The following is an 18619-nucleotide window of genomic DNA, read 5'->3' on the forward strand; positions in this document are numbered from 1 at the left end:
TCGAGATAATAACTAGTTGTCATGTTGTCATAGTTCATTGCACATGGCTTGGTCTATATGCTAAATATGCTTGGTCTATATGGACCAAATACACACTGTGCAATAGTCAGTGGGTGTCTGCATAATTTGAGGATTTGATTTGGAAGCCTACACACAGGCCTAAAAAAGGCCAGCATTGTTAGTCCAGTGAACGGCATCATGCCACAGACATCATGGAATGTATTATGTTGGAAAATTATGTTTTTCTTTTTTTTCTCAAGCTGCAGCACCTCCCCTGATTTTTTTAGGCCCGCCTTACATGCTTAAACTCACTGCTATAAAGTATGAGACCAAGGGAAAAATGTGGACTATTCTACCCAACTAGGAGATAGCTGTGTTTCCCTGGAATGTAAGCACACGTCATGGAGGCTCGTCATGGTGTATTTGTGCCTGGGTGTGAGTGTAGGTGTAAATATATGCAAGAATGAACAGAACAGTACAGTACACTAATTAGTGGCTCACCGTGGTCGTGTGCAAAGACCAGCAGGGACATCTCCTCCTTTAGTGTCTCTGCAATCTCGTCATAGGGACCACAGTGTTCCCCAGCTCCGTGGGCGATGAACACCAGCGCCCTGAAAGGAGAGAATAAAATACATTCAAGAATGGGGTCAATTGTTGCGTATGAATACAGAATATAATCTTATTAAGCGTTGCAACTGTATGGGAAATTATTGGGGAGGGCAGAGCGCTTATCTGCTTACAGACATGCCCATATAAGGAGGTCCGCCCCTCTGTGACATCACAAATGGACAGTTTTATGACACCTTTTGAAACCAAGCGTTTTGAGCCATCCCAAACTTCGATTCCAAATGCACAAACCTCATTATCTGAAACTTTAGCATCATTTAACACGAGAATACAACATTCTAACTACATTTATAGCTTAGAAAAGTGGAAAAAGCATAATAGGTCCCCTTTAAAAGTTCACTAATTAATGCAAACTCCAGCAGCTCTGAAACAAGGTTTTTCGAAGTCTTACTTTGCCAGTGCATAATAAAGAGCAGGGAAGCTGTGAATTGCCTGAGCGTTCCTCCACTCTAAAATAAAACCCCAAAGTGCAGAGAAGAAAACATTTGGAGTTTCAATCAGTGAGCAATTAGCTGAAATGCATTTCAGCAACAGCATTAAGGGAACACACCAAAACAGGGTGAAAGTGTTGTGGGGTGCTGATGGGAGGAAGTATGTACAGTATGGAAGGTGAGTCAAATACAGTTAAATACAATTCTGTTTTTTCTTAGAAAACAATAGCGTGAATAAGTTCATTTTGTCTGATTCATGAATATATATTCAATCTCTGATATTCATACATGTTTTTTGGGTATATTGTTTTTTTTATCTTAACATGTTTCAAATGGGGGCTGCACGGTCGTTGAGTGGTTAGCTCGCAGACCTCACAGCTAGGACACCCGGGTTCAATTCCACCCTCGGCCATCTCTGTGTGGAGTTTGCATGTTCTCCCTGTGCATGCGTGGGTTTTTGTCCTGCTAGGTTAATTGGCGACTCCATAGGTTGTCCATAGGTATGAATGTGAGTGTGAATGATCGTTTGTTTATATGTGCCCTTTGATTGGCTGGCCACCAGTCCAGAGTGTACCCCGCCTCTCGCCCGAAGACAACTGGGATAGGCTCCAGCACCCCCGCGACCCTCGTGAGGATAAGCAGTAGAAAATGAATGAATGTTTAAACCGCTATATTCAGTCTTCTTCAGACCGGTCACCTGGCCGCTGCTGCGACAGCCCATCAAGCGTTGGTACCCGGATGATCCTGTCAGGTCTATCAGGTTGGTTGGGTTGGATTACAGCAGATAAGCAACATGTCACAGTGGTCTGATTTTTCACACCCATTCACACGCTATAGAAAGAAGTGCCTGTTCAGGAACAATGACTTTCCACTTCACTGGTGTCTGATAATGTTTACATTGCCCAAGAGCACTGTGTATAAAAAGCCTTGTTAAAACAACGACAGAGACCGGTCACCCGCTGGCATCTCCTCAATGCAAAGCAAGTCCAAACAAGCACAGACTGAAACCTAATTCTGCAGGCTGCCTGAAGATGACTTGGGAATGCACAAAAAAAAGAAAAATACACGCAGGAAGTTACTCATCATACACATTGTCACCTTGTCACTCACATTGTCCAGCACAGCCAATTTGGTAGACTGGCGTGGTGTCCATATTTTCAGCGCGCCAAAGCTCCGACCTGATCTATTCTTGGCGCAGGCGAAGCGCACCCTACACGGTGGTAAATTGCCTGGCAGGTGCACAGTGCAGACACGTCACCAAAACCTCAAAAGCATGTTTTTCAGAGTGTCAGGCACATTTCAATGCAACCAGCAATCACTATTTAATGTAACCATCTGAACCGGCATGTACATTTTTGTATTTATTGTCCTATCACATCTGATGTCACATATAATGGTTTCACTGATTTCACGGAAGGAGCCACTAAATCCCGTTAAGTCACTTGTGGGGTCCCTCAGGGCCGAGTGCACATATCAATAACAAGTATGCAGCAGCAGCTTCACTCCACATCCATCACGTTAATAACTTTTTGGCTTCTTCTAGCGCCATAACATTGACAAACTCCTCCCTCATCTCTCCCAGGTACAGAGAAGCTCACCCACATCTTTGTCTGCTTAGTGTAATGCACAAAAGTAAATAATTTTTAGAAAACTGCAGTAAAGTGAGACATTCACCCAATACTGCGGCTGCAGTTGTTCCTTGCACAAATCATCTTGTCTTCTTCATGCACTGGCCTGCAGCTTGTGGAGGCCATACTCTTTAAAGAGTAAAACAAGCAGGGGGGGGAACACAAACTCAAAACAGGGAAGGAAGTTAACCCCAGTCAGTCAGTCAGCATAAGAATTGACCCCTTTACACACCATGAGCTAGACGTGCTAGTCGTACACATATGACTTGTTGACCACACTACGTACCACTTCAAAGTCTCAGTTGGACATCTGTTAGTGGCTCTGTCAATCATTGCTCAGGCTCCTCCCCCTCCAGCTTGGTACCTTTGACCCACTTCCTGGTTCTCGTGAAAGGGGCCTTTCAGAGGTTGGTGACCTACAACACTTATCTCATTCAACCGGTTTTATGTATGTTTTTCCAAGATGATAACATAATACTGTAGTTTTTGTTCTGGTCTTCATGAGGTATCGTTGGAATGAAATCGATGCAGCAGCTTTTCATGATGTTATTGTTATGTCCTTCAAGTGACACACTGCTTTAACAAGATTTTAACCACTCGTGTCTATTTAAGGTGTGAACAAGTCAAACAACGAGAGACAAAAACAGTGAAGCATACTTCAATTTGTGAGAATTCTGGAATGAACTTGTGAACTAGAGAGTAGTTATACAAAGATTATGTTAATATATAAAACCTCTATAAGGCATCAAAATGTATACAAAACTGTGGTGAGACCAGCAGACTTGGCAACCCTCTCTGCACCTATATCGTCTGATGTACACCACCCGCTTTTGTTGTTTAGCCCCCAAAAGCCTGCATTTTACCTGCACACCGCCTCCTTCCTCTGCATCTGGGGTCCAGCCCAAGTCCACATGTAACAGTGGCTTTGGATTGTAAATAGGCAATTTTCAGTGTTTATATGTGAAATGTATCCAGGTGCATCACAGTAAAATAAGCGTGTGTTATGTGTTCATATTTCTGCTTGTTGTCCATGCTAAGTATAACCCTCCTACAGACACCACGAAAAAAATCCTAAACATAATATCATAAGAGGGAAAATGTAGCCAAATAACAAAAAAACTATGTTTCCAAAAAAGTAGGTTAAAACATGGCAACCATACGTACATCTTGATAGCGTGCTGCCATTGTGTGTTGAACATTCAGCACATGTCCGTTGCTACACTCAGGTGAAAAATATTTACACTCCACACACGTCAGTATTTGACCTGCATACACTCTTGAGTCCAAGTGTGCATTGATACGGAACAAAATATATGCCAGGCATCAAAACAGTACAAATATCGTATGTGACGTTTACATAATTACGTGTGCTGTGACAGTTTCAATTTCCCTAATTGTTGTTGGACAGAACAATTCATTACCCTGACTGGTTGGTTTCTCTTACAGCTTGGATCGCATTTAGAAGCGGATGGCAGTGATCTAAAAATTGCACCCTATCACCACTTACCAGCACATCTCATTACAATTTTAGTGTTGAAGATAATAATGAAACAATCAAGACACGTGTGCAACAACTGCAATCAAGCGTTTGGGATAAGTAGTGGATGGCAGTGATCTAAAAATTGCACCCAATCACCACTTACCAGCACAATTTTAGTGGTGAAGATAATAATGAAACAATCAAGACGTGTGTGCAACAACTGCAATCAAGCGTTTGGGATAAGTAGTGGATGGCAGTGATCTAAAAATTGCACCCTATCACCACTTACCAACACATCTCATTACAATTTTAGTGGTGAAGATAATAATGAAACAATCAAGATGTGTGTGCAACAACTGCAATCAAGCGTTTGGGATAACTAGCGGATGGCAGTGATCTAAAAATTGCACCCTATCACCACTTACCAGCACATCATTACAATTTTAGTGTTGAAGATAATAATGAAACAATCAGGACGTGTGTTCAACAACTGCAGTCAAGCGTTTGGGATAACTAGCGGATAGCAGTGATCTAAAAATTGCATGCTATCACCACTTACCAGCACATCTCATTACAATTTTAGTGTTGAAGATAATAATGAAACAATCAAGACATGTGTGCAACAACTGCAATCAAGCGTTTGGGATAACATACAATGAGTTGTGCTGTGGAGGGATTTGGGTTCGCTCATCATTGCAGAATTGTTGTAATTCAGCCACACTGGAGGGTTTTTCCAACATGAATCGTATTTTTAAGATCATGCGTGGGTAGGTTAGGTTGTGTGTCACACGCCAGCTTGTATGTTCAAGGTTATTAAACTGTGGAACAACTAGTGGGCCGGACTTTATAACACTTGGGTTGCACACGGTTTGCAGTGGTTTGCCTTGCAGGATATCAGACAGAGGCAAGAATGTTGATTGCTCTTTTCCAAAGTCAAAGCTGATGTGTGTGACTGTCTTGGTTTTCCCTGAAACATGAAGAATGACTAACGAAATTAAAATCTGGTAAGACTTGAGCGGCTGAAATCAGCATAGTTACAGTATAATTCATTACCAAAATGGTTGTTGATTAATTGGATAATGATTAATTATCAATTAATCGATTAATCATTGCAGCTCTAACTTCATTATGAATGTTTTCGGCATGGGAACTCGGTACGCCTCTGTACCGTACTGAAATCTCAGTGTCAAAAATGACAAATACATATTACGGTTCATGTATTCGCGAGTTAACCCTATTATTCTATGATCAGCAAAATACACTCACACCCCTGAGTGGTAAGGGTGGAGCTGAGGGTGCAATTTGACTGCATAGCTTCTGTTTTGTTTAAAAACCTGTTCTGTCTTTAAAACCTTTGATGCTTAGCTAAGAATTTCCTTACATGCTGACTAAAGCGCCCAATGGGAGAATCAATATACTCTCTAAAGCAGTGTTGGATAACACACACACACACACAGAGAGAGAAAGGAGACAAAAGAATGCATAAGCAGAGGTAAACAGGGCTACTGCTCTCAGCAATATTGATACACCACTGGCTTGGAAACAATTAACCGCAATAAACGAAGGACATCTAACAGTTTTCACTTGCATGCTTGCATGAAAGTGAATTGCCTTGAGTGAGAGAGTCGTAACTCGTATAAGGCATCTAAGGCATTTAGTTATTTTAAGCTTCCTGGGAATCAAATATTTGCTGCCAACTGGGGGGGGGGGGGTTGACATTCATTGTATTGCTGGTTAGTTTGCAAGATATAACACCTCATTAGTTGCAGGGGTATGCTGGACCCTATCTCAGCTGACTTTGGCCGAAGAATAAACAACTATAGTTAATCACGATTAATTGGTTCCAGGCCCGACCGTGATGAATTAAGAAATCAAAATCTTTTCAATAGTTTACGACTTTCTACATATGTTTTTTAATATTATTACAGAAAAAGTGACGCTGGTGATTCAGAGTTGACTTTTACCTGGAATAGGTCCGCAACAGTACCCCCCCTACAATCAAGTCCGGTGTGGCCAATGTAGGTTACACTTACATCACCATTCTTTCACCCCTTAAACTATTTGTATTTTATATTGTATTTTAGCTCATTTAATCAGGCTGCACGGTGGTCTAGTGGTTAGCACGCAAACCTCACAGCTAGGAGACCAGGGTTCAATTCCACCTTCGGCCATCTCTGTGTGGAGTTTGCATGTTCTCCCTGTGCATGCGTGGGTTTTCTCCGAGTACTCCAGTTTCCTCCCACATTCCAAAATTGGCGACTCCAAATTGTCCATAGGTATGAATGTGAGTGTGAATGGTTGTTTGTCTATATGTGCCCTGTGATTGGCTGGCCACCAGTCCAGGGTGTACCCCGCCTCTCGCCCCAAGACAGCTGGGATAGGCTCCAGCACCCCCGCAACACTCGTGAGGATAAGCGGTAGAAAATTACTGAATGAATAAATGAGTTAATTTAATCATTATTATGCTTGAAAATGTTTCATTTAGTCAAATTTGCTCAATATGCATTTTTTAAAAACTAATATTAAAAAAATAAAACCAATATTATCCCATGCAAACCAGCTAATTATGGTTCTATAACAATAATAATTTAACAATGGAACAGATTGTTTCTATTTAAGCTTACGGAAGCTGCATTGCAACATAAAGACATAGAGTAGATACTGTATGTCATATTGGTGTATTATCTATACGTCAGCAGAATGAACCCACACATGCAAACACCATGCTTGATGATGTAATTACCCAGACATCATTTCAGTTGATGAGTCAACAATGTGCTGAGGCGGTGGGAAAAAAAAAAAAAGATTCTGCATATCTTCTTGACTCCAGATGTTTTGTGGGCCTTCACATTCTGTCATATCTTCTGTGCTGTCACACCGCATTTAATGACATGAGTTTATGTGCGACATCTGTGTTTCCTTTTTCCTGCCACAGCAGCCATATGCACACTTGTGCAAAAAGGGCAACTGCAGTAATTTGGGTTGACAGATTAGAAATATGACTCTATTACAAGTGGTGGTCACATGGTTTTCTTGAGTGTGGTCAAATGCATTGTGTGAGCCATGTGCACAAGTTTAGACCAGGGATAGGCAAACTGGGGCCAGGGGGCCACATCCGACACATGAAGTGTTTGAATCCGGCCTGTCAGATGCTTCCAAAGTGGCAAAATATAAAATGTGTCTTGGAACGTCAAAGAGAATTCTATTTTCCCAATGTTATGATTACACGGGTGTGCTGTCTGTGTAGATCAGGTATATGCAAACTGGGGCCTGGGGGCCACATCCGACCCATAGATTGTTTGAATCCGGTCTGTCAGATGCTTCCAAAGTTGGCAAAATGTAAAATGCGTCTTGGAACTTCAAAGAGAATCCTATTTTCCCAATATTATGATTACACGGGTGTCTTACCAATCTTTTACTAGCTTTGCGACTGGATGGGTATAAGATCTATGTATTGGCTGATTGATGATACAGTATGATACAATGATACCAACTTCCTGACAAGATAGGTATTAATCTAGAGCTCCATCTTGGATCATATTGGGTAGATAGATAGCTAAACATACAGATATCATCGTCAGGATGTTAGTAAATTACACAAATACTCTACATAGAGAAGAAATATACCTTTCTACAATCTACAAATAAGACAACTATAAGATAGATGGGTTTTTTTTTACCATGTTGACATCAAATTATGCACAAATTATTCCAAACATATAAGATAGATGCTTTGTTTTTACCATGTTGACATCAAATTATGCACAAATTATTCCTAACAAACTGTGACCTGTGTTCTGCACCACCACAAATGAGATAAAAGGCACATATAAAAGGACATCAAAGCGTTGCATTTATGTAAGACAACACCAAGGCAACACTTTCGCCCCTCCTCTTATACCTCCACTGACTGACCAACCTTGGCGGGCCGGTGGGCTCCCAGTAGCGGCAGAACAGGTGCAATCCATCGGCGTTGACGATATGCTGGAGGTCGCTGTATGGAACTCCCTGCGGACTCCGCCGAGGAGAAGCTCCCGGCTCGGGCATGGAGGAAAGGGGGGGCTCTGCCGGAGAGAGCAGCCACAGTAAGACATCGCTGCGGTACAGGAAGCAACCGAGGCCAGCTGCGAGCACGCAGGTCGCGGCGGTCAAGGCGTTCATCGCCCCGTGGATGTTTTAGTTGGTCTCCGTGGAGGCGAAAATAAAAGGCTTGTGTTCACTTTAAATGGAGGCTCGCCTTGATCATAATCCTAACGCACACACTGCAACGACTAACGTACGTCACAAGACCATATGTGCTCCATCCCCCCTCACATGATCTACAAGCAACAAAAAAGAAAAACGCTATTTTAATCTAAAATCATTACAAAGTTTAGATTTGGGCATGACATGACAACTCCACAGGCGAATTTACAACACAAGCAATGCATCACTGCTAATAACATTAAGTAAACCAGTACCTAATGTGGGTGCCTTGCTTAAGGGCATGAGTGCAAATGCCCTTACCGATAGGAGCATTGATCCTGGTAACGTCCCCCCAGCAGGTCTCACCCTTAACCACTCATATACAGCTACCCCAAACATAACAAACCAAAAGCCTAAATATTAGTATTAATAATTTCCAATACAAAAACATAAACAAGTACACGGATGTCTATATGTGTGTTGTGTCAGGGCTCCAATGATGCAGCATGTCAACTGACATACATTGACACGTCCATAGTGTTACACTGACTACACAACAATGTAAGAGAACAACGTGGTGGTTAAAAATAGCTCGCAGTGAAGCTATTCCTATCTGGAATATGATCGGATTACATGCAAGCCCTAATATTGGTACTCCCTAAACCAGGTTGCCCGTGAACTACTCATGGCGAGCATTTTTTTAAAACGAATTTTTTTTTACTTAATTAAAACAACGCGCAATCGTACACTGAGCTCGTTTATTTGCTGTCAGTCCCAGCAAGCGCATCATACCTTGGCAGGAGTTCGACATGTTCCACCTCCACGCACCGTGCAAGACATGATGGCAGGCTGCTTTAGCGTCTGCACTTGCAAGGATGCGCGCACAGCACCATTGCGGCACAACAAGTGCACTGGGGGGGTGATTCTTGTGTCTTGTCGTCATAATGGTATAAAAGTCCACAACAAGATGAAAGCACGCACATGCAACGTGGACATAAGTTTTGTGAAAACGTGGAGATGATAGAAACACAACCGACCTGAGGTGGAAAGAGAGTCTGCGGGGAAGTAGAAGCTTCTTTTCGGATCCTCTCTTGTCCTGGTCCGCCTCTTTTGTCCCGCTCCTTGTGGATGCTCCTTTCTGTGCACTCAGCAAGGGCACACTGAGGCCAGTGACTGTTTTGGGATCAACCTAAAGTACTCCGTCTAACACACACACACACAAACACACACACACAATGACCTAGGTTGCCTCTCTCTCTCTCTCTCTCTGACGCTATTATTTAAACAAGCAATAGGAATGTCAAGCCAGTGAAGTAATGTCATTTTTTCATGTTAAATTAATGTATTTTTAATTAAAGCTACGGCTGCACGGCAGGCGAGTGGTTAGCGTGCAGACATCACAGCAAGGAGACCCGAGTTCAATCCCACCCTCGGCCATCTCTGTGTGGAGTTTGCATGTTCTCCCCGTGCATGCGTGGGTTTTCTCCGGGTACTCCGGTTTCCTCCCACATTCCAAAAACATGCTAGGCTAATTGGCAACTCCAAATTGTCCATAGGTATGAATGTGAGTGTGAATGGTTGTTTGTCTATATGTGCCCTGTGATTGGCTGGCCACCAGTCCAGGGTGTACCCCGCGTTTTGCCCAAAGACAGCTGGGATAGGCTCCAGCACCCCCGTGACCCTTGTGAGGATTTTCCAACATTTCAAAATGACGTTTTAAAACAGTACGAAAATCAAGATTTAGAATAAACACAGGAGCTGAACATGGAAGCTGAAGCTTGACTGAAAGGCTGTGGAAATATGCTAAGAAGTAGAATGAAAGTAAGAGTAGTGTCATAGTGGCCCTGATAGCGTAGCTCAGACTTACTTATAGGGCATCCCCCACATGTCGGCCCATGTGATGTTTCTGTTTACAACTGCCTCCCATGAAGAAGTGGAGATTATATGGCTGTAATTTCTCAATGGTAGATTTAAATTAAAGATCTGGACTTAAAAGTCTGGACTTAAATTACGTACTGATTTAGTTATTTGTTGATTGTGTTGAAATATGGGGTAACTATAAAAGCAATCTTCACTCACTAAATGTACAGCAAAAAAGGTCAATAAGGATAATTCATAATGCCGCCTACACAGAACATACTAACTCCTTATTTCTAAAATCACAAATACTTAAAATTGCTGATATAGTTAATCTTCAAATAGCTACAATGATGCATAAGGCTAAAAATAACCAATTACCTAAAAATGTCATCCAATACTTCTCTACAACAGAGGAGAAATATGATCTCAGGGAAGAACTACATTTGAAACACTTATATGCTAGGACTACGTTAAAAAGCCATAGCATTTCAGTATGTGGAATCAAACTATGGAATGGATTGAGTAAGGAAGTCAAACAATGCACAACGATGAGCCAATTCAAGAAACAATACAAGCCGTTGATGTTTGCTAAATACAAGGATGAAGAGTCTTGAACCAGTCATGATGTGCTATATATATCACTATATTGACACTTACTATGGTACCCATTATGTCATTGGATGGTCACATCACCTTGTACTTTGGTATATGACAACCCCCCCCCCAAAAAACTATATAACAGTTACTGATTGTAAAAGTACCAGATGGAGGGGTAGGATTTAATAAGCTTTGCTTCTTCCTACTCCTTTTGGACACGTGGAACTGTGAACTGATTATGGGATGCACTCAATTGTAATCTGATGTATGTTCAAATGAAATAAAACCATTACCATTAACATTGATATGAGATCCTGACTCGGCAGCTCCTATTCCGAGGCCAAATTAAATCATACCAGTCAAAATATGAAACAATAATCATGACACTTTATTGACAATAAAAAAATGCAAAATTGGCTTTAACATGTCCAGCACATATGGAAATATTCTATCAACACATTGTGTAAATGTGGTTATTTGCACAGCAACAATCTCTAAATGATACAAAAAAGGATGCATATCAGAAAATAAATAATATCACCTTTCAAAACAGTTCTAAATGAGGTATGTGGTGTTTGGCGTTTGTGCTTCTGAGGGTTCCGTCGTTGCAAAGTTCAAGGTGTGTACTTAAGTTGCTTGAATGTGTCACTTTCCACTGAACCCACTTTGTGTGTTAACATTTTGTGAGGGGTGGGGAACGTGGATTTGGATTTCAGTGTCTGCCTAGCAGCATTCTCACTATTTAATGGACCCACGCATTCCTGAGGCGTCCCTGTACCGCGTTTTGGACATCCCATCATCACATGTGTGCACTGAGTCATAGAGGCAGTATGGCCACAGTTGGAGCACATGATCATTGAGGACTCAAGAGCCACTTTTTCCATATCTGAAGTTTTCTTAGTGTCTGGCAAAGGTGCGTTCCTACCGCTGCCAGTGCCAAGTATGGGTCTCCCTGATGGCGTAGTCCTACTTGTCAAGAACTCTGCCTTATGTCTCAGTGGCATGGTATTATCAGCAGGCATTCCTTCCCTGTATCTGTAAGGATGTATCACAGATTTTGCCTCAGTTTTTCTTCCTTGACGCCTGCATTCTGCCTTAAATCTCATGGGATCAAAACTTGTGTGTGGAGCTTGTAGTTCAGATCCTGGTCCGACCCCTTTTGCTACCCGCAAACTGCTGGCTCTCAGTCGAAGGATGTCTTGATCAAGAACTTCTCCTCTGGTCCTGAATGCAGCCCGAAAGTCAGACCCTCCCATATGTTGTCTTGGTTCTCTCTTAGGTCTCAGTGATACGAGTTCTCTATCGATTATCACTCCTCCTTTGGGATTGTACTGACTACGTTTGTCAGATCCATACGCTACTTCCTTTTTTGCAAATCCCAGACTCCTTGATCCTGTTTTTGTTTTGAGAGGAATGAGGTCTTGACCACCATAAAGTCCTTCCCTTGCTTGTGCATTAATGCCCACAGTCTTGGTCTCTACCTTTGGTCTCCTGAACTCTCGAACAGTTCCTCTGGTCTTATATGGAGACAGTGGATGGGTCTTGGGCAATGGCTTTAGTTCTGTCATTCTGGTATCCGAGCACCAGCCTGCTCTTATCCGTGTTTGGTTTATGGGCTGGTCCGATTTTTTACCAACAGACTTCTTTTTATGATATAGATTGCCGATGGGTGGAAAGTGGACACTTTCAAATGGTGATTGTGAAGTTTGGTGCAGAACAGGGTAATGTGTTGAACGTGACTGGTCAAAGGTTTGAGACCCTTGGACCCGTGCGGCAAGTGAATTTTCGGGGATCTTGATTGAAAATGATGGCCGTGTTGTTTTTTTTCTTTCTCGATGTGCTGGTGGCATTGGCCCAAATTGAGTATTTGGCGGTAAAGGCCCATAATAGTCAAAATGTTTATCTCTGCTGGCGTTCCCTGATTTTGGTACCTTTGGGGCTTTGTGCAGGAGCGGTAAAACGACTGACCTCACAGCATATGGAGAAATTATCGTCTCCTTATTGGGGATCCTGTAAGTAAAAGCCCGTCTTGTGAGTTTTCGATTATGATTTGGTCGCTCTGGTCGAGGTATAGAAGATAGAAAGATCTTTTCATGTAGCACAGCCACTGGGCTTGATGCAGGTTGTATACTTGTTCCTTGTTTGGCTTGTGGGTAGTCTGTAGATGACTTTGATGATTTTGTTGAGGATGATGTTAATTGTTGAGCAACAAACTGCCTTCTTCTGAGCCTGCAAGGAGGGCTTAATCCACACATAGGACTTGTCTCGATTTTAATACTCTGATGCTTCTTCTTCGGTTTAGGATACAAGAGATCATTTGGGGGTGAAGTAGAACTGATCATTTTTGGCAGCTTCCCCTTTGATTGTTTTTGTGAATAGGCTTTAGACAAAGTAAGCGGGTCTGGTTTTTCAGGAATCTGTGTCCCTTTGCTTTCCATTTTCAACAACTCCTCACAAAAACCTTTTTTAAGTTTTGGTGCCTGAGGACCTTTGCACAGGAATGGTTGAAAACCCAACTGGTCTTTTACTTCCTTTTGATTGGGGACCCTAAGACAAAATGCCCGTCTTTTCTTTCTCCTCTCATCTTGTGGTGGTGGCATTGTGTCTGGTCGTGGAATATGAAAAACAGGTCTTTGCGGTAGTGGGGCAGGTCCTGGTAAGTCCTGTTTATCGGACCCTAATGTGTCTTTGGATGATGATGATGTTATAGAATCATAGAAATAATCTTCGGTTGATATTGTGTCATAAAGCTTGTCACTATCATATACCCTGGTCCTTTTGCGTGGTTGGAATAGCACAGGACTAGAAATATACTCAGTATCTGACTCGAGAGTCTCCTTGTATGAGGATGGCGAAGAAATGCCATCCAGTTTTTGGGCTTGTTCAAAACTGCTGTCTGTATCGTACATGGTTGTCTTTTTTCGAAGTGGTGTTGGAATTTTTTTGCAGACTGACAAATGGGTCTTTCTTTCAGCTCGTGAGACTGGATGAAAGAGGTCATCAGAATCAGATGCTGAGGTTTCCTTTACTGACGATGAATCAATTAAATACCCAAATGCAGTTCTTGGTCTGGATAAGTCCTCAGTCCCACATACAGTTCTGTTTACTGATTTGTACGGGTATTCTGAATCAGATTCAGTGATCTGAATACGTGGAACTAGTCTACCTAGGTTCACTGTATCTGATGAAGTGTCAGCAGAAAGCAGAAGTTCAGATAAGTCCTCTGAGACAAGCCCCAACGTGTCTTCTGAATCTGATGCCACATACTTAAGCTCTGCTGATAAAATAGTTCCAGATAATCCACCTCTGTCTTTGTGTGACAATGCCACTTGGACAGATACATCCTTTGTATTTGGTCCCGGTTCAGATAAGTCCTCTGCATCAATCACTTCTTGTGGTGTTGGTACTTGTACAGATACGTCATTTGTATTTGATCCTGGTTGAAACAGGTTCTCTGTATAAGATGGAATAATCACTACTCTTGGTGAAGGTACTTGGACAGATGCATCTTTTGTATCTGGTTTAGGTAAGTCCTCTGTATCAGACAGAATAGTCTTTTGCCGAGGTGATGGTACTTGGGCATATGCGTTCTTTGTATCTTGTACTTTTTTAGAATGGTCCTCTGTATCACACAAAAGTGGTTCATCTGTATCAGATTCAGTTCTCATTCTATAAGGGTCAAGTCGGTCATCTATTTTAGGCATAGTGCCCTTTTGGAATGGTAACGATGGTGGCTCCTCGAGATCAGATGCATTGGTTATGATGTGTATTGATGATATTGGTTCAGTTATACTGTTGACTGGGGATAGATATGGCACTGATTCACAAAGTTCTTCTATGTCACAGTCAGTAATATTTCCATATAGTGATACTGGTCTAGATAGATCCACAATATTGCACACAGAGGTTCCTTGTACTGACATCGACAGAAGTCCAGCTAAATCCTCAGATATTTCTTCACTATTTAGGAGTGAAGCTGACATTGATACAGCGGTCTCTTGGTATGGGGATTGTTTGAATTCCTCATGTGGAGATATTGGTCCCTTGGGTGGTGTTGCTGGTACAGGCAGGCCCTCAGTATGTACTTCCTCATCAGGTGATGGTGATTTGACAAACTGATGTGAATTTTCTGAATGGGACACATTTGTCTTTTGGACAAGAGATGGCATTGGGCCTGGTCCAGATATCTCCTCCTGTATTATATTTTCCTTTGGTGACGATACCAGTGCAGTGAGATCTATATCACATACAAGGGTTTCTGGGTGTGCAGATGGTCCGGATTCAATTATGGGGTCTGCATCACACACAGTGATATCTGCATGCATTTGTGGAATTTGGCCATATAAGTTTTCAGCATCCCACACATAAGGCTGCGCTCCAGAGATCACCAGAGAAACAGTCTCTGGTGATAGAACTAAACCTGATAAACTCTCATTATCTATGTGTGGTGATACTGATTCGAATTGGATTTCTCTACCAGCTGAAGTCTCCACAAGTTCTTCAGAAAATGTTCCAAATAGGTTCTCAATATCTGACATAGAGGGTTTTATATCCATTGATGACATTCGGTCAGGTTGAGCTTCAGGATCAAAAACTGTGATCTCATTTACAAATAAGTCCTCTTCAAGCACAGTGTCCCGTGTACATTGCAATGGTACAGGTGTGGAAGATCTTTCTGTATTACGCACAAAAATCTCTTTTTCTGGTGATGGTAGTGGACTAGGTCCATCTTCTGGATCAAAGACGGGTTTGAATAGAAATTCATTTGTATCAGTCAATGGGTTTCCCATTTCAGTTAGGCATTCTGCATTAGGGAGTGGTTGAAATAAGTAATCTGATACAGTGTCTTTCTTTGGTGATGTTATAATTCCAGATGAGAGTTCAATACCAGAATCAGAGGTTTCTTGCTGCTGTGACGGTACTGGTAATTCTACAGTGTCTAAAACAATGATTTCTTCCTGGAGTAAATGACCTGATGCTGTTAAGTCTTCAAAATTGAACACAGATGGTGGTAATAGGAGTGGTTCAAATCGATCATCTGTACCCAACAAAACAGCCTCCTTCTGTGGTAATAGTACTGATTCATGTACTTCATCTGTATCAGGCACAGTAATCTTACCAGATGGTAGTAGAATGGGTTCAGAGAAATGCCCTCCATAAGACACAGTGCTATCTTCAAATGGTGACGACAGTGGTCCTGTGGTCCTGGGGTCCAGTGAAAGTGGTTCATATAAGTCCTCAGTATCAGACACAGCAATGTCTTTCGCTGATGACACTTGAGAAATGGTATCTTCTTGTGGTTGTGTTTCTCTGGTTATGTCCTCTCTGCTTTCTTTCTCTTGTGATGTTACCGGTTCAGATAATTCCTCCGTACATTGAACCAGATCAGGTATATCCTGTAAGTCATAAATAATACTTCCATTCACAGATGATATAACAAGTCCAGAAATGTCCTCAACTTCAGACTCCTTGTGCGGTGATTCCGCTGGTTTATACAAGTCCTGTGTATCCCATGCTGTGATCTCTGTGTGTGGTATAGGAACTGGTTCAACTATGTCAGCTGCAGAGTCAGAGTTATAGGTCTTATTTTGTGGCAATGACACTTGTCCAGTTATGTCTTCTGTATCAGAGTCAATGGTCTCCTTTAGTGGCGACGACGCTGATCCACTTATGTCTTCCGTTTCATAGCCACTGGTCTCTTTTTGTAGTGATGGCACTGACTCAGTAATGTTCTCTTTGTCAGGCTCAGTGGTCTCCTTTTGTGGTAATGACACTGGTCCAGTGAAGTCCTTTATTTCTGACTTAAATATGTCTCTTTCTGGTGTAAATATGTCTTCATGATCAGACTCAATAATCTCTTTTTGTGGTGATGGCACTGGCTCAGTTATGTTTTTATCAAAGTTGATGGTATTATTTTCTTGAAATGGTACTGGTCCGGTGTTTTCTTCAGTATCAGACTCAGTGCTCTGCTTTTGTAGCGATGGCACTGATTCAATAATGTTCTCTTTGCTAGACTCTATGGTCTCCCTTTGCGGTGCTAGAAACAGTCCAGTTGTGTCCTCTGTATAAAACCAAATGTTCTCTTTCTGTGGTAAAAACACATTTTGTGGTGATAGTGGTGGTCCAGTAATGTCCTTTGCGTCAGACTTAATTGTCTCCTTAGATGCTGATGGCACCGATTCAATTATGTCCTCTTTGTCAGGCTCAGTAGTCTCACTTTGTGGCAATGGTCCGGGTCCAGTGATGTCCTCTGTATCAGACTCTATTATCTCTTTTTCTGGTGATGGAACCATGGAACCATTTTGTGGGGAGAGCACTGGTCCAGTTATGTGTGTATCAAAGTTGGTGGTATATTTTGGTGGTGATGGTAATCGTCCACTCATGTTTTCGGTATCACACTCAATAGTCTCCTTGAGTGGTGGTTGTACTAATTCAACAATGACTTCTTTGTTAGACTCAATTATCTCATTTTGTGGTCCACTTAGGTCTTCCGAATCAAAGTCAATGGTTTCTTTTTGTGGTGATGGTACAGGTCCAGTTGGGTCTTCTGTATCAAACTCAATTGTCTCTTTTTGTGGTGATTGTACTGGTCCAGTAAGATATTCTGTAAACAACTCAAAGTTCTCTCTTTGTGGTGATGGAAACCATCTAGTTGTGTCTTCTGTATAAGACTCAATTATCTCATTTTGTGGTGATGGCAGCAGTTCACTTAGGTCTTCTGAATCAAAGTCATTGGTTTGTTTTTGTGGTGATGGCATAAGTCCACTTTGGTCTTCTGTATCGGACTCAATTGTCTCTTTTTGGGGTGATTGTACTGGTCCAGTAATGCGTTCTGTGTACAACTCAAAGTTCTCTATTTGTGGGGTTAGAAGTGGCCCAATTGGTTCAGTATCATGTTCAATTGTATATTTTTGTACAATTATGATTTCTGTGTCTATGTCGATGGGGTCTTTCTGTGGTGATGCCTTTGGTTCAGTTATATCATCAGCATCAGAGTCAACAGTGTATTTTTGTGGAAATGCCATTGGTCCAGGTATATCTTCAGTATCAGGGTCATCGGTCTCTTTTTGTAGTGATAACGCTGGTCGAGTTGAACATTCTGTATGAAAGTCAATGGTCTCTTTTTGTAGAGATGGTACATCTTCCACATCTGAGCCAAAGATTCCATGCGGTGATGTGGTATTTGGGACGGAATCAGAAACGACTTGTGTATCAAACACAGTTTCGGTTTCTTTCTTTAGTGATGGTACTGCTTCAAGAACATCCTCAAAATCAGAAACGTAGTTTTCAGACACTTCCACGGCATCATCTGGTAGTGAGATTGTTCCATATGTGTCCTCTGTATCAGACAGAAGGGTGTTCTTGAAAGCTGACGGCAAAGGTTCTTCAATGGACAAGGTGGTTTCCTTCTGTGGCGATGGCACCAATGCACTTTGTTCATCTATTTCAGGCACATTTGACTCTATTATTGATGATGTCACTGGTTCAGATATTTCTCCAATGTTCGAAAAGTTCTCTAAATTAGACTCACAAGTCTTCAACGACAATGATCTAGATGATTCTTCGATATCAGACACAAAGGGCTTTTTCTGTGGTGATGCTACTGATTCAGATAGATCATCTACAACCGATGTTGTGATCTCATCCTGTGCCAGAAGTTGTGGTCCAGAAAAATCATCTGTATCATAAAGCTCTTTGATTGACATTTGTATTGGTCCAGCTATGCTTTTGATATCTGACACAGAAGTCTCTTTCTGAGATGGTGGCACATCTTGTGCAGTGTCCGCCATTTGTGGCATGGATTGCGATAC

The 18619-nt window shown here is 41.9% G+C and overlaps 1 protein-coding gene and 1 long non-coding RNA gene across 7 annotated transcripts in view; one reads left to right on the forward strand and one right to left on the reverse strand.

Moving 5' to 3' along the window:
• Positions 1-9559, reverse strand: part of mgll (monoglyceride lipase) — a 21799-nt gene extending 12240 nt beyond the window's left edge. Inside the window, exons 1-4 of one of the 6 annotated variants that reach the window (XM_058084788.1) lie at positions 9389-9559; positions 8086-8230; positions 5548-5587; positions 502-611 (exon numbers count right to left, since the gene is read on the reverse strand). In XM_058084788.1, coding sequence (XP_057940771.1) covers positions 502-611; positions 5548-5587; positions 8086-8134 — 199 coding nt within the window. In that variant the 5' untranslated portion in view covers positions 8135-8230; positions 9389-9559. Of the gene's footprint in view, positions 1-501; positions 612-2972; positions 5497-5547; positions 5588-8085; positions 9091-9143; positions 9352-9388 lie in introns of those variants that run through there. The other 5 variants (XM_058084785.1, XM_058084786.1, XM_058084790.1 and 2 more) reach the window with 5 other exon arrangements.
• Positions 7816-18619, forward strand: part of LOC131137171 (uncharacterized) — a 20494-nt gene continuing 9690 nt past the window's right edge. Inside the window, exon 1 of the long non-coding RNA XR_009131861.1 lies at positions 7816-8251. This is a non-coding gene — a long non-coding RNA (uncharacterized LOC131137171). The remainder of the gene's footprint in view (positions 8252-18619) is intronic.

This window comes from Doryrhamphus excisus, chromosome 10 (genome assembly GCF_030265055.1).
Source record: "Doryrhamphus excisus isolate RoL2022-K1 chromosome 10, RoL_Dexc_1.0, whole genome shotgun sequence".
Taxonomy (NCBI): Eukaryota; Metazoa; Chordata; class Actinopteri; order Syngnathiformes; family Syngnathidae; genus Doryrhamphus; species Doryrhamphus excisus.